The sequence below is a fragment of the Gopherus flavomarginatus genome, chromosome 10 (genome assembly GCF_025201925.1).
Source record: "Gopherus flavomarginatus isolate rGopFla2 chromosome 10, rGopFla2.mat.asm, whole genome shotgun sequence".
In the NCBI taxonomy this organism is placed as follows: Eukaryota; Metazoa; Chordata; order Testudines; family Testudinidae; genus Gopherus; species Gopherus flavomarginatus.
Window position 1 is genome coordinate 37,078,524 of NC_066626.1, and position 24,033 is coordinate 37,102,556.

Below are 24,033 nucleotides of genomic sequence, written 5' to 3' on the forward strand. Positions count from 1 at the left end.
CAAATCAATCTGGATCACTTGGTAAACTGGGCACAAGCCAACCAAATGCATTTCAGTACAGCCAAATGTAGAGGAACAAAAAGTGTTGGCCGTATTTACAGGATAGGGAACTCTATCTTTGGAAGCAGTGATTCTGAAGAAAACTTGGGGGAATGGTGGATAATCGGCTGTACATGGGGTCTGTGTGATGCTGTGGTCAAAAGGATGAATATGGCCCTGGGTACATAAACAAGAGAATCTTGAGTAGGAATATAAATATATTTGTATTTGGCACTAGTGTGACCATGACTGGAATAGTGTGTCCATTTGTGGTGTCCATGCTTCAGGAAGGATGTTGAAAAATTGGAGAGAGTTCAGAGATAAGCCATGATAATGAGAGAGAGATTCCAGTTCAGTTTATTTAGCTTAATAAAGTGAAGGCTAAGGGGCATCTTGATCAGTCTTTAAGTATCTACATCGGGAATAGAAATATGATAGTAGAGGACTCTTCAATCTGGTGGACAAAGGTATACTAAAATCCAATAGCCGGTAACTGAAGCTAGACAAATTCTTATTGGATATAAGGTGTAAATTAATCATTGGTACAATTTACCCAGCATTGCGTGGGATTCTCCATCACCAGTCACTTTTAAATCCAGATCCGATGCTTTTCTAAAGGATATGTTCTAATTCGAGCAGAAATTAATTTTTGGAAGTCTTATGGCATGAGTTATGTAAGAGATTAGAATAGATGATCACAGTGGTTCCATCTGGCCTTATAAACTATTAATTTGTGATTGTGTGATAATACGTAGATGTAATTACCATCTAGTGGAAATCAGAAATGAAATATTATGGCTCAGCTTCCCAGCAGAATTCAGTGAAGGCTTTGCATATATTTATAAAAAGTGAACATTATTTTTAATTCTATCTGGACTAGTTAGTTTTTGACAGATCTCTTGTACAATAGATGACGATTGAATGAAGTGAATCAAAAACAATAGTTATGATGTAGCAGGTACAAATATTGCAAATATCAGCAGAAAGGCTTATTAGCAATCTACTGATGTAGTAAGCCTTTCTCTTTGGTGCCCCTATGTTTTTTATGTTGTAGATTTTGGCCTCAGAAGCACATGATCTTGTCACCAGAATATGTATGCATAGAGTATAATTGTAGTTAAAATATTTAAGGGGACACCATCAACTTGAAAATCATATTTGAATCTGGAAATTTGATGGTGGTTTTTCCCCCAGCTAGCCCTAAAGACCCTTTCTAAACCTAAATAGGGGAGTAGAAAAACCCTTTAAAAATTAAGATTTTTTTTTTAAACCAGGACATACTATTTAAAGGGTGCTTTATCAGAAAGCTGAATTTTTTTGAAATTAGTTTCAAAAAATTCAAGTTGTCCCTTTAAATACTGTATGTACAGTAGTGATTATGCTGTACAGTTAGCTGCTGCTCTATAATCCTTGCATTGTTTTTGTTATATGTTAATACTGCAGAGGTTTTGAAGTCTAGAGTAGTTTCATCACAACTAATTGTTAGAATCTGTACTGTAAATATTGTACCCAGTTTTTTAATATTAGGTTGTTTCTTGGAAAAGTTTGCAGAGTACAGTTAACCTCATATTTCTTATTGCTGAACACTTGCTTTGCAAAACTTTTTCAGAAGTATACAGTCTGGTAGAACATGCGGTCTATTCTGTTCCTTTAGAGCAGAAAGCATTTACTTTTATTTTACAGTACATGTGCTCACCTATGAAGCCCCAATATACACCAGTATAAGTACTTCATCTCACCTAAGCGGCTGTTTTAGCTGCATGCCTTGGTGATTTTAATGGTGTCAATAATTTTCGTGAAGACATTAATGAACACAGATTTGTGTGCATTCTCTTGTCTGTTTCACTTGTTCCTGCTGTTTGCTTGCATACCACCCTCATGATAAGGCTCTGTGATTACATGCTGTGCCAGAGGTGACTGTACTGTGGTGCCTAGTTAAATTGAGCCCTCAGACAATTGCCCTCTTTATAGCAACACTGCTTTATAACACATAAAGTGTTTGGATCCCAAAGTCAATGTTCATAAAGCATGTGTAGTTCGTTTCACTGTTTGCTTCGTTTAACGTAGTGAGCAAAATGCAGTAGTCCTAATCCAATGATAGAGGGATGTTAACAATGTACATTTGCATGAACACAATAAATGTTTCTTGTGCTGATATTTACATGTGGGGCACTGAGATATGATCATCTGTGTCAGTATGAAAAACATGATTGCTCTCAACATTTTAGTTTGAATTAAATCACAATATTAACTTACATAGTTAATATGTGTCCTTCAATAGTGGCACCTATTTAACAGAAGTTTAAAATCTTTAAAAGGTTGATTTTTACAAATAGATACTCTCATTAGTAATGAAAAGCTATTGCTAAAAATAATGTTTAAATGTATGTTAAAACATCTTATGGATTGTGTATAAATGTAAGATATTTCAGCAATTTTCTATTCTATAAAGGCTGTTAATGAAACTAGTTTTTTGGAAGTCAGCTTTTGTGTTTAAAAAAACCCATAGCTTAAAATTTTCAAACTTGGGGGTCTAAATAAGTGGCCTGATTTTTATAGGTGATTGGTATGTACAATCAATGGGTGCTCAGAGCCTCTGAAAATCAGTACACTTATGTAGGTGCCTAACTTTAGGCATGCAACTTTGAAAACTTCGCCCTTAGTTTCCATGAATAACTTTTTGTGACAAAAGTCTAACATACACCAGACGTTATTTTACACTACTAATTTTGTGCAGAACTGTGTAGTATAAATTTTATAACGTTTTAGAGAAGAAGCTAATAAGAAGTATAACCTTTTCCAGGTTGTCCTGTCCTTCATATTCCAACATTTTAAGGATTTGGAAAGAGTTCTACAGGACTATTGATAAAATATAACATAAATTGATAACCATTTTATGCATTTCATATGTTTCATTTGGAGCTATTAAAGTTAATAGCAATTATGTTTCTTTTTTTCTTCCCTTCCCCCTTGATCTAATAGTGAAGTCATAATCTTATTAATGATTACACTAATAGCATTTCAATTGGTATTAGTGTAATAATGCAAATACTTTATAACTCTTGTACTAGGTTAAGGAGCAAAATTGATTATTTAATTACATTACAGCATAGAATACATCTTTCTAACTATAATCAATAAAGATTAGGGAATAGCACATAAAAATTAAATAGACGTTTTCTATATTGGATGTGTTTATATTTATGCAGAGGTTTAAATCTTTCCTGGGTATGAGAGAAAGGAGTTAGATAAGCAGCTGTCAATGTTAATATACACTTGAAACCTCATGTTCCAAGGTGCTGAAAGATCATACTCTTCATTCAAATCTATCAAAATGCAAGTCTTCCCCTCTGAATATATAAAACACGTTAACCTTTGGAAAATAATTAACAAGGTGCTACTAAAGTTTGTCAGGTGGAATAATATGGTGCCTATTATTGAAAGTATCATTTTTTCTACATTATCATCCATTGTGTTATATGGAAGTACAAAAAATGAGCCTGATTTGTTCTCCTTTGTAGAGCCAGGCCGAGGCCCACTACAAAGGAAGTAAACATGCCAAGAAGGTCAAAGCACTAGAGGCAACGAAAAATAAACCAAAAGCTGGTTCTTCCAAGGACAGCGCAAAGGCTAACACAAGCTGCTCTGCCACGCCAGTCACAGGCAACATCTCTGACAAATCAGGTCAATGACAATTTTTGTTCTCTACATTCTTTTCTTGTCCTTTTTTGTGTTTGTGTGAGAGTCTGACTGAGTATTAGTGGTCTGTGACTTGTTTTTGTAAACTGCTAATATGCTTTGCTATACAGGAATGATTGTATTTGATATTTAGTACCAAAACATCTTTAACACGCATGAAACATTCCCTATATCACAGTGCGTGCTGAGGCTTAATTTCAAATAATATTTATAAGACTCTCCTGTGAAATTTATATTTACAAAATATGCAACATATTGTCCCAATGCCATCTAAACTTGTGATTGTGAATAGATTAGAGTTGCTCTATTCAGCTTCCATTGAAGTCATTGTGTGTGTCTTGAGGGCAAAAGTTGTCTCCACGAAACTCCCTTTCTGAATAGGGGAGGCCTGCTCAAACCAAATGAGGATAGTTATGGCTACAAAAATCTCCTTCAACAAATACATGGGAGCCTTTTGGCATAGATTTTTTTTTTTAATGGCTTCCACAACGTCACGTAAGCTTCCATGTTGTTTGTTCTGCTGTTTCTTCTTGTAATCTCAGAAATATTGTTGACCCTAGTGTGTGTGAGTTAGTGTTTCAGTTTTACTCTGTTCCCTCTGTGATATGTTGCTGAATAAAGCAGAACTGTTTACTGAACTTTCTGGCACAGTGTGAAATACTAGTATAATCCTTATCCAGTAGAAAGCAGCCTCTAAGGGTTTTCCAGGCTATGAAATGCAATAGACTTTGTCTGAGAGGTTTGCTGCTTCCTTCATGACCACTGTTTATCACCCTTTTCCCAGGAGCTGTGACTTATTCTCATGCTAATTGCTGTTTAGGACTCAATCCTGCATTCTTTACACAGGCAAAACTCTCATGGATTGGGCCTTTAGCCTGAAAAGGCTGAGGTTCAGTTTGGTTTACCTAATCCGCCTACATTTTGGTTTCATGTGAAACAATATAAACCCAGATAGCATTTTCCAATAAATAAAACCAAGATTTTATAAAACAATAAAGCAGATGGCGGGCACACAGTAATGGTCAATATAACTGAAGTAAGAGAAGAGTGAGTGAATGGAGAGGCAGGTTCCGGTCATGTTCTAAAATTAGACAATGAAAGAGAATTTAATTGCAAAAGGTATGTGCAAATGCTAAGATATTTTAAAGCACTCTAACTTTGTAGGTCTTGCAATGGAAAATATCTCATGTTTTCTCCTTGAATGTAAAACTAAAAAACAAACAAACCCCTAAAACTGAATCTACTGTTTAGCTTGAAAATTTCAAGTCAAAATAGCCTGTCACTCCATTTCTACTGCCACTTGTCCAGGTTTTACTGTCATACGTGTTTCATTGTAGAAGCCCGTGGTTGCAACTTTATTAAACTTGACGAAAGCCTGGGGTTACCCAGCAAATTTTAATCCCAGCAATGACAATTAAATCAAAGAATAGACCCCCTGTTGGTCAAAACAAGGGTCCAAATAATGGGAGTTGGAATCTCCTTCAATATATCACAAGACCAATCCTTCTTCTGGCAGATGGGGCCCACCAGTAGAGAGATATTTTGTATAATGCTTGAGCTAGACCACAAGCCTGTCCCAGGCATACTTGCCTCATGCCATGTGCCTTTACCCACTGGCTCTCTAATCCATGCCTAGTTTTAGAAAGGGATTAAGACCCCTAATTCCACTACAAGGGACTCCAGCCTACAAAGTTGTTACCATATCATTATTTATTTGTTAACATGAACTAAAAAAAATATCCTGGGTACCTTTCAACTTCACACTAATGCAGGTTTTTCTAGCATTCAGAATAAATCACAATGGCAGATCAGTGAACTGCTGCCTTAGCAGCTAAGAACAAATGAGCCCAAAAGGTACAGGTCCCTATGGAAGAGGCGGAGTCATAACTGCCTGACTTTGCTCTGCTGAACTTGGCAAGTAAGATCCTGGTGGGGAGCTGGGAACCTGTTTGAAGCAGTCGATTCTACAAGTATACTTTCAATGACCATATCACCATCTAATCCCAGAGTTACTGAGTCAGAGATGGAGTGGGAAAATGCAAGGGAAGTTTTATTAGGTTACTGTCTAGAAAACCAGATAATGCTATCTATTAGATGTGATATTTGTAAAACTGTAGTAGAAAAAATGTGTATGTTAGAGTGGGTTTTACCTTGTTGTATGTTTGCTGCAACAGAGAGAATCATTTATGTTGCCTTTGGGAATCTGGAGAGTGATAGGTTTTGTTTTGTTTTTTTACTCTTAATATTTCAGCATATCTTTGTCTCTGAGAGATGGGTTCTTTTTAAGATCTGTATTATGGGTACATTTATTTTAGTAGGTCTTAAAGATTCCTAATGTGGGACCCTTAGCTTGCATCTGTATTTTTGTTTCTCTTTAACTCTATTTCTCTTGTTTTGCATAGCTTTAAGTTCTCTTTGCTCATCTTTGGTTCTCTGTTCTTTTTTGGACCCGTTTTGTAATTTTTCTACCATTGCTGTATCAGTGCAGTTCTGCTTATGGTAGCATAGCATGGATGGGGAGTGTTTATGTAGACTGACCTCTGGCTTTTACCACTGTCATCTACATGTCCTCTGAACAGGGTTAGAAACTTCGGTGGTAGATTGCCAATGACCTGTTTTACATTAGTGCTTATGTGATGGTCACCATCTTGGCCAACACAATGGAGATTGAACTGAGGACTTCCAGAGCTGAAAGAGCTAGCTTGAGCTAAAGAGCCAAACAGTCTAGCTAGGAACAGGAGCGGCACCAGGGTTTCTGATGCCCTATGCGGACGGCCATTTTGCCGCCCCCCGCGGGTCCAGTGGACCTACCGCAGTCATGCCGACGTATGGTCTGCTGCTGGAAAGGCTCAGTGGAGCTGCCGCAGCGATGCTGGCAGGCGGTCCGCTGGTCTAAAGGCTCCGGGTGGACCTGCCGCAGGCATGAGTGCGGTAGGTCCGCCGGAGCCTTTAGACCAGCGCACCGTCCGCCGAAATGACTGCGGCAGCTCCACCGGAGCCTTTCCAGCAGCGGACCGTCCGCCGGCATGAAATAGCGCCCCTCAAAAATTCTGGCGCCCTAGGCCATTGCCTAGGTTGCCTAAATGGTAGCGCTGGCTCTCAGCCTGACTCTCAGCCTCCATGGATCAGGCACTGGGGGGGACCTGAAGCACTCACTCACCAGTAGGTTATGTTTGTGATGGTGTGACCGCAACCATAGGAGAAATTTCAGTGTAAACACTGCTTGCATGCGTGCACGCTCTCTCTAAAAGACCAAAGGCAAATTCACATCAGTCCTTATTGTTCAAACATTTTGAATAGTCCTCGGAGAACTTGGTTACTGCAGGTAAATATGATTTCAGGCAGATGTAGGGGGCTGAATTTGGACCTAGAGAATGATGCTACTTTTTGAATCCGTTGCTGTGAGAAGCAACAATCTCCTCTTGTGGTGTTAATAGGATAGTGTGACTCAAAAATAAACTATTGTATTCACTGTTCATTAATCACCATGATATTAAAAGCCAATATTATGCTTCAGTGGAGCTTATCTGGCTTTGTGTAGCCAGAATACAAGAACAGTGGTTACTGGTGGATTATATTCCACAGGTTTGGAGTTCTAGCTGAATCATACTTTGGTGAGGTACTTACTTTTGAGCCTCCAACTCTCCTCTGTTTAGGAATATCTAACATTTGTGTGTTCTTTTCTCTGTCCTGTATTATCTTATCCTTATTAGCTTGCTTCAGTTTTTCTTGACCTTTGTATGTTTAGCTGTTGAAATTTTACTGTTAATTTTGTTGTTCTGGTAAGGGGTTCTCACAACAAAATTTTGGTGGCCTCAGAGTGCAACCACCAACACTCACTGGTGGCCACATTGACACTTTTTTCCTAAAAGATTTAATTTAAGTTTAGGAAAAACAATTACATATGTACAGATACACATCCAAATCCCTGTAATTTATATTTGTAGGGTTTTTTTGGCAGACTCAATAAAAGTAATGCTGCCTCCCCGTTCCGGAGTGATATATGTATATATGTTAGTATCACAGTGCAGTTAGTAGCTATCTGGGAGGCTATGAAAAGTGATAAGTGATATTAACAAACATACAAGTATCACTTTTCACAGATAGCTAGTAAATCTGCTGTGAAAAGTGATACTTGCATGTTTGTGTTTATCACTTTTCTCAGCAAGCCCCAGGACCCATTATGCCCTGGAGTGGGGGATGACCAAAGGGGGATGCAGCAAGGGACAGAGGCGATGGTGGGATAGATGCATGGCCAGTGGATGCAGCGAGGGCCCCGGGCAATGTTGGGGGGGATGGATGTGGGGCTATGGGAGGTTGTGTGGGCCACGAGCAATGAGGATGGGTGATGAGTCCCACTGTCACGTGGCCAGAGCCAGGGCCTGGTGTCTGCTGCCATGTGGCCAGGGCCAGTGCCTGCTGCCACAAGGCCAGAGCCCGGGGCTGCGTGGCTGGAGCCAGGAGTCGGCGCCTATCGCTGCATGATTGGAGCCAGTGCTCATGCCTGCAAGGCCAGGGCTTGGCACCCGGGGCCAGCTCCCGCCACCACATGAACAGAACTGTGGGTCGGCACCTGCTGCTGAGCAGCTGGGGCAGGGGATTGGCACCAGGGGCTGGGGCCACACCAGCCAGAACTGGGGGCCAGACGCTGACCAAAGCTCCACAGCTGGTGCTGGGGGTCAGCACCTGGTGCCCGACGGCCAGAGTCAGAAGTTGGTTCTGAAAGCTCCGCGGTTGGAGCCCACTGCCATGGAGCTGGGGCTGGGGGTCGTCGGCACCTGGGGCCAGTGCCCACCACTGCATGGCTGGAGTCCAGGACTAGAGCCGGGAGCCAGGGGCTGAAGGCTGAAGCCCCACAGCTGAAGGCCACGCTCTTGTGACCGGAGCCAGGGTGCGGGGGGTCAGTACCTGCTGCCCCATGCACAGTTGGAATCTGGGGCTGCACGGCCAGGCTCCTGAAGTCCCACCACTGGAGCCTGCAACCCAAATCCTCTTTCCCCAAGGTTGGTCACCTTGCTCCTGCAGCGTTGTGCCCCACCTGTCTCCAGAGACGGTGCAGGGCAGCACATCCAGGAGCAAAAAGGAAGAAGTGGGAGGGGCTGATGCTTTTCTCTCCCCTCCCCCCCCCCCTCAAATCGCTACCCAGGAGGCTGTTGTGGCCGCAGAAAAAAACCCTGGTGGCCTCATTTGGGAAATGTTCTAGATCATTAGGGTTATGAAATGAGTCATTCACTGTATAACCTCTGGTTAATTCCCTCTTCCCAGCTAGTATTAATTTGTGGAAGAATTGGTCCTCTTAAGGAACATTAGCAGAAGTTTGAGATATCATGTTTGGAGAAAGGGCCATATGGCTGGTAGTTTTTAATGGCACTGATGGAGGGGGCACAGTGGTCTCTTGTTCAAACCTGTGGCCCTATGAAGATGAATCTAAGTCATTTTTGTTTTTAAGGTAAGTTTCTAGCTCTTTTTCTGAAATAACCAATATAAATCAATGTCAACAAATAGTGAGGGTTTAAAGACCTAGCAACTAGCTTCCTTCCACAGAAGTGGAATCCGGGGGGCAGCAGGGCAGGGAGACCTAATTGCCCTATTCTGCCATGCCACACATGTTTATGAAAAAGCAGACAGGTAAGTGTGAGGTGTAACCCACAGAATCACCTCAAACCCTATCTAAAAATCATCAGCCTGAATCTGTGCTGAGTGGTTAGACATGAAACAGATAAATTTATGGGAAGAGTTGTTTTGCAGGTCTAGCCCAAAATACTAATGCTCAGCTCTCTTTGAGGCTGCTGCTCCTGTGGGCTCAAACCCTGCAAGGAACTTTTCTAAGTAGTAGAACTGAACATGCTGAGTCACATTTCCTCCAGAAATCATGATGTGATGGGATCTTTCCAGTTTCTCAGTACTGATCCTATTTCTTCATAAACTAGGAATGATGTGTGATGTCCTGAGACAGGCCTCAATTCACATTTCACAAGTCCATCATCAGGTCACTCCCTAGTAGTGTCACTTCTGTTGCTTCTTAAAAAATAATCTTTCTGCCAAAGGTAAAGATTTAACTCTTCCCATATGCCTCTTTGTGTTTTTAAAATGGATTATCCAAACAAAATCCTTATATTTCACCTGAATATTTACCTCCATTCATAATTTCCTGCTCATTTTAAAGAGGGTATCTGCATAATTGCCAATATTTAGGGGGCTTTTTTTGCCAGTGATAAGTCTCCAGACAACCTAGTGAATTTGGGGAAAATAAGGCCTCTGCAGTTGGACATAATTCTGTATGCTCTGGTAAATTCAAGGTTATTTCTTGTTAGTTACCAGGGCCTTGAAGTGCAGGCAGTTTTCAGGGTATTTATTCTTTAAGAATTTTCTCTCCTATTAATTAAACATCATCCAAACCTTAAATTCTAAGCCACTGATATTGTGATATAGTATCCATACATGTCTCTTAGTTCTGTGTGTGTACAGCGTCTAGCGCAATGGAGTCTTGATCTTTGACTGGGAATCCTAGGCACCACAGTAATACAAAAAATAAATAATGTTGATGATGGAACATTGTATGAAAAGTGCAGAAATCCGAGCACTAGCCATGCAGAAGTGCCTATAAACCAATGTGAGAAACAAAATGGGTGAGGTAATACCTTTTATTGGACCAACTTCTGTTGGTGAGAGGGACAAGCTTTCAAGCCACCCAGAACTCTTCTTCAGGTCTGAGAAAGGTACTCCAAGTAAATGCAAGATGGAACACATTGCTTAGCATAAGTAGTTAGCACATATTCTAAGGGACCATTCAAGGTAGTATCATGAAAGTGGTGAATCCAATAGGAGAGTGATAGCTCTAGCCGTGTAGATCCTCTAGGCAAGCAACAGTGACTTTTCTTGAGCCCTGCTGCTCTGCTCAGGTACTGTTCTGCTGCGTGCAGAATAAATCTCTGCAGTCCTGAAGTCTTAAACTCCACCTGTCCTGCAGGAAGTGGGGTTGTGGGATTCTGTAAAATAGAAACTCATTGTTACTCGTTGGGTTTCACCCCATGGAGCAGGAAATTCTCTATAGCACAGGTTAAATGTTAAGGCTCTTAGGCCCTTATCCAGCAAAGCACTTAACCCTATGTTTAACTGGATGTATGAATAGCACTGATGTCCTGCTTCCTTGACCATTAGCCTTTGCGGACAACATTGGCAGCATCCACAACACGAAAGGGGGAATGTAATTTGAGAGGAAAAAGACTAAGAAAGGTAGGGGCACCTGATGGGGAGACTGAGATGACTTCCGGGGAGAGCAACACACATAGCCTTCTTAACAGTGGGAAGCTGAAAAGCCTGAAATTTTCATGCCTCAAACTCCTGCCTCCAGTCTCATGTCTGCTATTTGAAAAATAAAATAATTTTGTCTTAAAATCAGGAAATAATATGTCACGTACCGCAAGAGAAACTGTCTGGGTACAATGCCTGGCCACAATCTAGAACAGCCCTTAAGCACTTGCTTAACTTTAAACACATGATTAGTCTGACTGAAGAGATGCTTTCTTCAGCTGGACTGCCCTAACCAAAATGAGAAGAGTGTGCGCCAATCTTTCCCCAGCTACTGCAGAACAGACTTGCAGTTGGCTCTACGGTGTTATTTTATGGAATACAGTAGATTTATAGTTGCATCAATGCCATGCATGGGTGTGCATAGACATAATAGCAATGTCAGTGTTCATAGTGTATAGTAAAAGATATTGTCGATGGCATGTACAGCACAGACTTTGCTCCTATAGGGAGAGACTTCATAAATTTGGTAGGCGTTTTCAAAGGAGCTATTTATATATTGAATCTGTCAACAGCTTTGTTGGGTTGCCTGCCCACGCAGCTTTTCTTATCCATAGTAGTGTGGTGTGTTTGTTAAATATCTTCTCTGTGGGTTTGCCAGAAATTCCATTTTCTCAACTTTATTGCAGGCAAATACACTAAGAATAACAAAAACTGATTGAAAACAATCCCAAAATGTACTTACAATGTATTGAAATGGTAAACTATGTCATAGTCATGAGAAATAATTTTAATTGATACAATAGTCATGGTGTCTGTATACCACACTTGTCTGTTTATTATTGCCGGGGGGGAGGGGAGGTGTTTGTTTAAGACAGTGCTTGAATTTTTAAATAAGAAAGCAGTAAGGAAAATAGAAATGGGGAAAAGAGGTGTGGAAGAAGAAAGAGGGTGGAAAAGAGGATAGTGGATAAGTAAAAGGATAAATGTTTGGGAAGAATGGTGATCTAGACACAACGTGAAAGGTGAAATTTATGGGCTAAAATCTTGTGGAAGATCCCAAAAGGAAAAGAATTCATGCAGGTTGTTGTTTCTTAAAAGGGTGATAATCTCTGTGATGAATGAGGATATCATTTGCTCCTGTTTGGGCAGGATTAATTTAATCCCCTATATAAGTAATACAAGTTTTAAAATTTAAGAAATCCAAGTCAAGTCTGCTCCTACCAGGGCTGTAATTGGCCATTTGAAATGGAGGGTTTTGGGTCTTTCCGTTAGAATAGGACTAGCGCTTCTAATACTGGTCTTCTAAAATAATCCTGAAGAAGATTAACTTCATCTATACCTAATAAGGACAGTCTGGGCAAAGTTGAGGGGGAAAAGTTAGTAGTAGGAGAAGTAAGGTTATACTCTTGGTGCCAAGGCAGTTAGTTTCATCACATCACCAGAGTGTAGGTAGTAGAGATGCCAGAGTGCTAATACCTCCAATAGTTTGGAGTCTAAACTGAGTAGAATTTTGCCCATGACTAATATTAGTTCTGCCATAGTGAAGGCTGTGCTGAGATGTGCGCTTGAAACAGGTTTAAAATTCCTCTTTCACACTTCAGTAATTGAATTTAGTCTCCAAATTTCAAATGGCCCAGGTGCTGTGTGGGTGCTTTGTGCTACACATTTTTGGCTGTAAAAGTGACTTAGCTGCCAACACAAGTATTATCCTAGCAAAGAGGGATCCTACAGTTGCATGAAGTCAGTATAGCAACTACGCTCCAAATACCACACCACCACAACCACCCCCGCACGCACACACCATGATTTTGTTTGTTTTAGTCAATGTTCATTTTTATTACCATCCTTAATGACTTAAACATTTGAAACAAACCCATTTATATCTATGGGTTAGTAGTTGCTGGGGGGTGGAAACCTGGTTTAGGAAGTGGGGACATTCACAGCTGTATATGGAATCTGTGGAGACCATTAAAAAAGTGCAGTTTAGATGTCTGGCATACAAACACATCACATGCAAAGCTTTTTATTATCACTCCAATTTTAATTCTGCAACTGCTTGTAAAACTAAGTTATAGTATTAGTGTGTGAAATGTATTCTGTTTCTTATAGCCTTAAAGCTGTAAATACAAGCAATAAAGTTGCTCATTATTTCCAGATAAAGGAAATATATTTGCAGCTTATTTGAAATGCAGTTTGTGGGTCAAATCCTGATGTCCTTACTCAGTACTTACAGTACTCAGGCAAAACTGCCCCTGAAGTCAATGAGAATGTACAATTACATGTGTCATTTAACTGAAATGAAGATGGGTGTTCCACAGTTAACTTCAGTGGTGGTTTTGCCTGAGCAAGTACTGAGTAAGGAGCTCAGATACAGCCCCACGTGAATATACTTGCATGCATAATGCCAGTTCATCATCTTTCTTACATTTATTTAGACACCCGGGGGGGCGTTAATTGTTTTCAATCATTTTAGTAGCTGTGGGTTAGAATTTTAGAATTAGTTTTGCCCCAAATGCAAGTAAAACATGTTTTCCAGTAAAATGTTTCAGATTCAGAGATGCAGGTAACATTATTTTTGTTGTTTAGCAGATGAACCAAAGCATTTTTTAACACAAGTGAAAGGTACCTGGATGTAATACAAAAAGTTGGCTTTATTCTTTTAATATTTTTTCTAAGCATTCCTACATCATTGTATGCTTGAACAGATACATGCAGTATTGCAAAAAATTTCCCCTCCAGTACCTATAAAATCCATATGACCAAGTTTGCAACAGGAATATAAAATATTTGCAAAATAATAAATATCTGGTGTCCGCAAAAGAGAGATTAAACAAACCAATACATTTACTTTTGCCCATATGTGAGCCATATATTGCAATGAAAAAGTCTACAATACTGGGTACAGTATTTCTAGTTTGTCCACTCTATATTATAATTTCCCAAGCCTGGCGTAGGTTTTCAGCTGTAGCCAATATACATCAGTACAGCTGAGGAAGGTGAGAGACAAAGGTGGTTTTAAGTTCTGTCCAGCTCCCCACACCAGCAAAGTATCCCTAGAACACAAACACCCCCTGACCTTCATACTTTACCCCAGGAATGCACCTTATACCAACGGTGGCCATGGTATTCCCTCATTTGGGCAGATCCACCATATTTTCTGCAGCATTGAAGTGTTGGCAGAGTAGGGACATGAATCTGGCTTAATGTGTGTTAATTTCTATTGAAAGTCTTCCCAACCTATTTTGCTATGGATGAGGTATGTCACTGGAAAGCCAGAGACCTATAAGTGTGCATTAAGCTCTTGAGTTGGCTTGTTGTTTTTGTGTTTGTTTTAGTAAGTGAACTGGTTCCTTTTCTGTTGTGAATTGACATATCTCCATAGAAGTCAATGGAGCAATGTAAGTTTACACCAACTAAGAATCTGGCCCTCTGTATGCAAATTTGCATGTGGATAGATGAAGTATGAGATTAGATTCAATTGAAAATAAATCCTTATAACTACTACAGTAGCTTTTTGTCAGAAATTCAGTCTTTGGCAAATAATCCTTGGTATACTAGTAACTAGGAAAAGTTTACAGTCTCACAGAGGTTTGCAGGTTGTAAGTCTGAAACCCAGGCATTGTATCTATTTGGTGATGGAGAGGGAAACGGGTGATGGGAAAGTGAGGCCTGTAGCCTGCCTTCAACAAACAGAATAAGAGAATTGTATTGTTACATAGCTATATCCTAGTCCTACTCACACTCCTCACAAAACCCCCACAATACTTAGCACCATAGGCACACTGCTCAGGAGAAGCCCAGGACTGAAATATAAGGGAACATTGTGGGTCAAGATTGTGCAGTAGCAGAGTTGCATGTGGCTGTTTGTACTTTTCCTGACTCTCTAGCCAGTCCATTTTCATTGGTACAAAACTCACCCAAACTTTCAAACAAAAGTATTTGAGGGCATACATATATTTTGATTAGTTAAAATCATTTGAAATCCTGAAAACAAGCCAAATTTTTTATAAGAAAGTAGCCTAAGGACCTTGGAATGCAGAATCAGAAATAAAATATCACAGAATTTAACAAGTGTCAACATCACCACTGTACCAAGTCCAAACAGATAATACTTCTGGAAATGACAGTTCATCTCAGCAACTTTAGCAGTAGCAGTGTGGTTAATCAAATAATCAGTTTAGTTACAGAGCACTCCCATGTTTTCAGAGCTGTCAAATATTCTCTGATGTAGCCACAACATCTCTAAAATAAGTATTTAGCTTATTTCAGTCTACGAAGATATTTGAGATTTAATACTATACATTTTCTAGCTTCTATTTGCTACTCTTTTTTTAAGCAAAATTGTTGTCCTTAGACTATGCAGACAAAAATAGCCTTTTAATTAAATAAAATCTGGCAGTTTGTTTCAAAGTAGTATGTTGAAGAAAAATATTTACTAACATGAAAAGTAGCCAAGATGTTAAGAAACATTGCACTGTGCTGATTTGCAATGTTGTTTTTCCAGTACAGAGCCCTACAGGCCTCTCACTCACTTCTCACTACACTGCATAACTGGTTAGGTTGTAGATATGCTGACTACACCCATTATTTTCTCCATATTGAGAAAATGGAGAGAGCAGAAAATAATTACTTCAGAATCTCTTATCAAAACTGGCTAACTTGTCTTCCTGAGTGCCAAGGAGAGTAATGTAGTTATGCTTTTTCTGTTCCTTTTTTGGTTTGTTTTTGAGTGATATGGAGATGTAAGAAGGGTGCTTATGAATGCAGTAAAGAATGTAACTATTAATGACTTAATTGCTTTCTTACTTCTTTCTAATTTATTATGGAGACAAGGTGAGTGAGGTAATATCTTTTATTGGACCGACTTCTGCTGGTGAAAAAGATAAGCTTTCAAGTTTCCACAGAGTACTTGGACAGAGCTCTGTTCTTGGTCCTCTTAATTTCTCCCTCTACACCTTATCTCTGGGTCTTCACATCCACAGAAACAATTCTTCTACCGTCTTTTTGCTGAAAAACTCACTTACATATCTGCTCCAGACCTATCTCTTTCTGTTTGAACTAAAATCTTGGACTGCCTCTCTGCCATCACCTTGCGAATGTCTGGCCATCATCTCCATCACGACATGGCTAAAACAGAACTCCTCATCTACACTCCCCCTCCCGCCAGCATTCTAACCCCCAGCACTCCTTTCTCAATTATTGTGACAGCACCACCATCCTGCATGTCACTCAAAGCCCTCTGGGCATCGCCTTCAACTCAGTCCTTTCTCTAGGCTGTGTCTAAATTTTGCAGATTCTTTCTGCATAACATCTCTAAGATGCACCCTTTCCTATCCAACCTCACCACTACAACTCTCATCCAGGCTCTCACCTTACATCTCAATTACTGCAACATCCTTTCTTCTGACCTTGAGAGATGCAGTCTTACCCCCATAGCCATTAAAAATGCTGCTAGGAAAGATAATTTTCCTACCCTGTCACTTTAACCCTGTCACCCCTCTTTTTGCATCGCTGCACTGGCTCCCCCTTCTTTATAGCACCAAACATAAGCTACTTCTCTTCAATTTCAAAGCTCTTTATGATCTGTCTCCACACTCTACCTATCATCTCTTATTTACTATCAAGATGGTGATTCCTTCCTCCAGTTGGCCTATGATGCCAGCCTCCATCACCTGCTTGCTAAATTTTCAGTCACCTTTGTGCCTTCTTCCATGCTGCCCCTCATGCATGGGAGGAATTCCACATAAACAATCCACAAAGCCACTCCCTTGGTCTTCACATCTCTCCTTAAACTCTCCTTTTCTGTGATGCCTACAAAACAACTTGACAATGGTTAGGCTACTGGTGTGCTGAGACCACTGCCTGTCATGCTGACCAATACCGTCTCACTATTTCCTTGTACTCTTCCATCCAGCTGTGTCCATCTACTGTCTCTTGTCTTATACTTCACTTGTAAGATGGTTGGGGCAGGGAAACATCTTTCAGTTGTGTGTTTGTGCAATGCCTAGCAAAATGGGGCCTGATCCATGACTAAGGCTCCTAGATGCTACAGCAGTGGCTCTCAAACTTTTGTACTGGTGACCCCTTTCACACAGTAAGCCTCTGAGTGCGACCCTCCCCCTTATAAATTAAAAACATTTTTTTATGTATTTAACACCTTTATAAATACTGGAGGCAAAGCAGGGTTTGGGGTAGAGGTTGAGAGCTCGCAACCCCCCCATGTAATAACCTCAGGACCCCCGAGGGGTCCCGACTCCCAGTTTGAGAACCCCTGTGCTACAGTAATATAAATAATAAATAATATCAACTAACTGGCTTCTTTTCAACATATTTGGTTGCCATATTCTGTAATGTATGGGAGGAAGAAATGTGCTGTAACTAACATACAAAATAAATGTCAGTTTCAGTTTGTCAGGTCAGATGTGCCAAATATCGAAAACGTTAAATCCAAACTTCTAATTTCAGTAGTAAAAGTTTTTACCCTTTGATGAGCACTTTCACTATGGCCAGGTCTAAACTATAAACTTGCATCGGTATAACTATGTCGCTCAAGGGCGTGAAAAATCCCCACCCTGAGCAATATAATTACACCGACTGCCGGTATAGATAGCGCTATCTCAGCAGGCGGGTTTCTCTACAAGAGAAGCTCTCCTGTAGTAGTAGTAGTAGTGCCTTTACAAAGCACTACAGCAGTGCAGGAGCACTGCTGCAACATTTTAAGTGTAGAACTGCCCAAAGTCTGTCTGTAATGATGCCAATTTAATTACATGCGTATGCATTCCAGGGAACATCCTTGGATCGTATACAGTTGTAATTAATTTAATTAACATCACTGTTGCTTCACACTAGAGTGGAAGAGTATTTTTACAATAAGAACAAAATAAGTGATAAACCACTATGGGCCTCTCTCTCACCACTGCACACTCCAAAGGCCACTTACTGCAGCCTAGGTATTTTCGTGGACAGGTATGGTACTGTTGCAATTACAGTGCCAAATTCAGACTTGGTATAACTGGTCATGACTCTGGCTTCAAAGGAGTCCTGCCTACTTTACATCAGGTCTGAATTTGACCCACAATCAACACTTGAATATCATGTCAGTGCCTTGTAACTCAATTTGTATGAGAATTCTGGGATATTATGGGAAATGGCTTAGCAACAAATTCATTAAGGCTCTTCAGAGTAATCAAAAATAATACATATTTATAAAAGTCATTTCTTCAGCAGTAACATTGTGGCACAGGGAAGCACTTATCACAACTGAAGTCTATAAACTTTAAGTGTTTCAGTCTATACATGTATATCAGTTCCAATATTCTCAAACACATTAATCTGTTTAAAGGAAATTCATTCCATTTCTGGAATAATGAAGCTGAGATAGCTATGCTGTGGTTTGATTGCATATTAACCATTTTATTTTATTTTATTTTACTGGCTTTTTCCCTGCAACATTGCTGGCCGTCATCTTTAACATTTTACAGACAGAAGCTGAATTAGCAATCCTGTGGAGTTTTGTCACTCACTTTTGCATAGGACCAAAAGGAAACCATACGTAAGGAAAAAAGCTATTTTTTCACCTTCTTGACCATATATACCCAAACTTTTCAAGAATGGTCTCTCCATTATCCTCTCTTAACAACCAGGATGTAGATAGAGGAAGTTCTGAAAATGTATAGCCATTTTTAGGAGAGGGGACTGGTAAATGTTTTCCAAAATGTCAAGATGTAGGATTCTCTAGTGCCTAGAAAAGGAGTCTTGGATGGAAGGACTCCTGGTTTCTATCTCCAGTTTTGACATTGACTTGCTGTTGGACTGTAGCAAAGTCACTTACTCTTTCATGTACTTATTTGCCTTGGTTTACCCATCTTAAAAGGGGCAGTTTACCTTCTTGTTGGGTTAATAGTGAGCTTTGTTAATGTTTGCGAAGTAGCCCCTCAAACACATTGTAATGTATTAAGATAAGAGGTTAGAAAAGCATTTGCAATGCCTCATTCATATCTAATGTATCTGTTATCCATTTCTTTAACTTTTGTTAGTACCCAGTAATATCGTTCCAGTCCATTTGGAATTGGACTCAGGATGCTAAATTCAACCCTGGTATAAACAGAGGCAGACCCACTGAAGTAAACTAATGGGAGCTATACTCATTTGCACCAGGGCTAAATTTCATATACAAATTCATTATAGAATTATCTGTAACTATCAAAGACTAAAAAGAGTTAACTAACAAACCCTACATAGATAACTAGGTAGAAGACATGCATATAGATATAAGACCCAACTAGCCGATATCAGGATAAGACCTGTCCTATATATGCATTATTTATTAATCCTGTGTACGTTGACACTGAAGTATGAAGTTGAGCTTTTTCACTTTCCTGACTTTGCTAAAGTATTTCAACAGCAAGTTACATTTCATACTGGATTTCTATTTTATTTTTATCAACATTTTCATGGCTTTGTTTTATAGATTTTTATTGTAAGTTGTGCAAATTGCCTCTTATGAACTACTCTTGTTGACTACCTTTGGACCGGGTCATGACTTCTCATAACAAATCAAGCTTTGTGGAAATGTATCCAATGTTACTAGAGAGAGATTCTGAACTGTGAGAAGTGCCACCTTTCCATTAATGTGCTAAATCGAAGTATTCTATCCTTCTCTATGCGACTGTCTAGATGATGTTAAAGATCTTTTAATGGCTTTTTCTTTTTTTTAGAGTAAAAATAACTGATCAGAATTCCTTCAATCAAATCAATTTTAACATCCAACACTGTAACTATTGCTGAGTATACAATAACTATTACTTTAGTCTACACTGGCACTCTCTTTTAGCAAGATGTACATTTAATTGTAAAGTGCTTTGGGGCACCTTGAATATGTAAAGCATCATAAAATTAAATACAATTCTACTTAAATATGTCATATGAAATTCAGGAGATCATGTCAGCCTCTATTATGGTCACATATTTATTTGTGATGACTTGAGACAAGATGTTTATTTACTCATTTGAGAGATTAATCACAAAATTTCCAGGACATGGTAGAAATGTATCTCTCAGTGTGAACTGAGATTCTTCCCCTCACCCTCCGCTTATAACTTGGTATTTAAGATTCCCCAAAAGAAGAAATAAAATGAATTGTCCTGCATCCAGCTATTAAGTGCACAAAACTAATTATGGAACTGGCTTTCCAGATTGAAATATTATCCATCAGTGTTTTGCTTTTATCAGTAGGGCCTTAGATATCTGAACACGGCTTCTTTCTTTCTCTCCAAGAAGGCCTTCACCTAGCTAAGGTAATTACTCTGCTTAGCTGAGTCTCCAAATGAGGTGGGCTTAAGATTTCACTTTCTCATTCTTCTCAGCTGTCTCTTCTTCCTTTTGCTAATTTTGTACCCCTTACCATGCGCTCTTGGTGTCTGTGTTCTGTGCCTTTAATGAGCTGGTTTTTTTAGAAAGTGACATTTAATTTTTTTACAAAAATGTCCCACTTTCTAACAAAAAAACAGAATCCAAAGAGGGCCCCAGGACAGCCACATTTCACAAGAGGGGGCTCTAAGGACTAAGTGTGATCCTGGATTCTAACAGCATCTGGGCTGATGCCCTAGTCACCTTTGGGAAGACAAATGGCTCCCTGATGCCCTAATCAAAATAGCTGTCTACAAAGCATAGGCGGGTGGGAGGAGGAGGATGCCAGAAAGGTAGCACTTCTCCCTATGTGCAGAAGGGAGAAGAGTTCTGCATAGACGGCTCCCTCTGAGTGCACATCCTCAGTGTGTGAATGGGGCCAAATTGTGCGAACTCAATTGTATAGGGTGAGCCAAAAAAATGTAAGTCTGAGTACAGTGAATAGAGCCTGAATGTTAAGGGTAAAAAGTCCTAGGGTGAAATCCGTGGCATTACCGAAGTCAATGATAGAACTCATCTTGAACAGCCAAATCTATTGGACTGTGCAATAGCACTTCCCAGGAGTGAAGCAGAAGCTGCAAATTGTAAGTCATTTCAAATAAACCTGCATTGGCAGGGAAATGGACAAGTTGACCTGCCTAGATCGTTTTCATCTCTATTTGCTATATGTGTGATATGCAAATCCAAACAGAAATAGTTCTAATTAGCTAAATATGCCTCTGATTCTAGAATCTAATTCTGACACTAAATACAAGCCAAACATTCATACATAGATGAAAGCAACTTCAAAGCCAAGACTGAAACAATGGAGGTAAGAGACAACAGCATTTGTATTGCTGAGCCCAAAGCGATACTTAATTAGTTTTTTCTGATATCTTATTTCCAAATAAACACAGGATTCAGTAAGAGCTGGGACTCAGCCAGCAATTTTACTACTCCTGGGGATTAAGAAAAAAAGGAGATGTAATCCTTAATTGCAGACAAGAATATAACAGACAAAAAAATCCTCCGTACTTAGGAAAAGAGCACAGTCATATACTGTCCAGTAGTATGGGGTAGATTGTGACTAGTCCCGCATGGGGTAAGTGAAAGAAAAAAAAAAAAAGGACACACAAGACTTACCCAATCATTTTCGGCACCACACAGAGGCTAGGCCGAATTATAGCTCGTGTATTCTCAGTGTGTCTTGTGCTGCCTGTAGTCACAAGGATGAGCAGCAGCTCTAGCCTTTCCAACAGGGTCTGGGAAAAGGAAGGGCCTAGGCAGAGTCGCAGCCTTCTGCTCCAGCTAGTGGAATTGGGCTGTCGTGGGGGTGGAGGGAGCATTGCTGCATTCTTCTAAATCTTACGAGTATAGCAGAGGCCACACTGGCCTGAGGTACTGGATGCTCCTGGAGGTGTTGAACTAAATTCTGTACTGATTTATTCCTTTTCCAAGTCCATTGGCTTCAGTGGGCTTGGACCAGATATAAGAATTATGCCTCCAGGAATGCCAGCAGAGCAGCCTTACAATGGGGCTGTAGCTTTACAGCCACATCTCACCTTATATCTAGATTTTATATAATGATTCCAATAGTATCTAGGATGAAACACTTCTAAATATGCCAACATTTTATATATTATGAAGTCAACTAGGCTCTTAAGCAGTATGAAAGTGACCGGTTTCTTCTTTAATATTAAATATATGTTATAAATACAAATAAAATATTCTTCTGTATATATTGTGCACATGAATATGATTTGTGTTTATCTGCTTTGCACAGGTGAATACTCAGAAGGCATTTCTAAAAGTGGTAGTTAATGGTGATGTGGCTCCGAGTGATTGAAAACAATAAGTAGTTAACTAAAACCCATTTGAAGAAATGTAATTTAATGATTCTAGAAGCCAAAAGAGCCAGATTCTACTCTACTGGGTAGCAAAACACTTGTCTAGCTTATTCTACTGGATATAGAACTAAAATGTTACATTAACTGTTCAATCAGGATTTTAAACACATTCTCTAAGTATTTAGAAAGATGGAAGGAAACATTAATCTAAATGGGGATGGGAGGTAGGGTACACGTGTATGTGTGTATATACAATACATGCTTATGTGCTCTCTCTCTCTGGGTGGAGTGATTATTTTAATTGAGAACCTTTTCAATATTTAAATAGCTGACAGAACCTTGCCTGACAACATGCTAATAGCCCCTTGCTAGTTTCCTAGATGTTTGCAGTCAGTTTGTTATATAGTTTGGTTCCTTATTAAGAATAATGAAAATGACAAATCTAGGGAATATTTTAAATCCTGGCTAAAGTAGTACATCAGTTAACATTTGAGGCACTGGATTTACTACTTGTTGGCTGAGGTGCTTGGCAATGGGACACAGAATCTTTCATTTCAGTCATCTGTTAAATCTAGCGATGGAAAACTGTCGTCTGATGGTGATTGGTGGCCTATGTGAAATGGGTTTTGTGTTCTCAGCCTAGTGTTCACAGGGATGCAGCACAAAAAATATCCTCACAGGTGGCCACTGTTATAGAAAATCTGAGCAGAGAAGCCAGGGATTGAATGGGCATGGAGACTGAACAGTCCACTCACTCCTAGAAGACAGTCAGTCTCTTCAGGACAGGATGGAGAAGCTTGCATTACTGATGCTTGTCCTATACCTTCTCTTTAGAGAAACAGAAGACTTGAATTTCCAGGATTGGCACATTTTGCCAGCACTGAATTTACATGAACACATTTAGAAAATAAAATATTAAGATGCATACTACAGGCATCAGGGTTTATAAACACAAGGCATCAGCTATTTTCTATGGATAAAACACAATGGAAATATAGTCAATGTTTTGGGTGAAGATTATAGCATGTAGTTCTATATTGTTTTTAAACATTTCATGCTATTTTTTGTCACTTATCACATGCTTTTAAAGGCCTGAGCCTACAGCATACTGAAGCCTTCTCTTTAATGGGAGTCAAGAGCACAGCACCTCATAGCATCTGGACTCTTCATACAAACAACGCAAGTGATAAACTATTCTTATATAGCCTGAGTCCATGAATGAATAGCCGATAGATGTTTCATTTGTACGTTGTTAGCACCTCTACTAGCTTTTCCTATTATTGTTTGTCTATGGGGGTAGCAGGGGGAGAGAGCGTATACTTTATAAATACTCATTTGTGATGTTATTTCCATGGATTGGCTTTCTGCAGATATGAATGATTACTACAGCCATATTAAAATTCTGAAGTAGATGGTGAATGATCTAATATCACTTCCTTTGGTAATATTTTATAAATTAAAAAATGGTTTAGAGTACCCCTTTCATAAATCTGGCCCTCTGAATGAGATTCACTTTTGGTCAATTTAAATGTTAAATATAGTTTACTTGTGTTGTGTAATTTTAAAGTAGTTTTTATGGCTATATTGAAGTATATAACCAAATATTTATTAACATTTCTTTTCCGTTTATCTCAGTGATCTAAAATTCAAAGATTTAGTGCCCTGCATTTCTGGGAAATATGCCAATTACTGTCTCTGCTTTCTAGTATCAAGTGCCTGTTCATATTTTATATATGCTTTTAGGTTTGTAAGTTATGTTAATACATACAATGCACCAATGAAGAGTTCAGTCCTGTGCTCAGCACCC

At 39.5% G+C, this 24,033-nt stretch overlaps 1 protein-coding gene across 4 annotated transcripts in view; it reads left to right on the forward strand.

The window, feature by feature from the left end:
* Positions 1 to 24,033, forward strand: part of ZNF385B (zinc finger protein 385B) — a 242,035-nt gene that overhangs the window by 209,258 nt on the left and 8,744 nt on the right. For all 4 annotated transcript variants that reach the window (XM_050916808.1, XM_050916810.1, XM_050916811.1 and 1 more), the window contains one exon: positions 3,561 to 3,723. In XM_050916808.1, the coding sequence (XP_050772765.1) occupies positions 3,561 to 3,723 (163 nt within the window). The remainder of the gene's footprint in view (positions 1 to 3,560; positions 3,724 to 24,033) is intronic.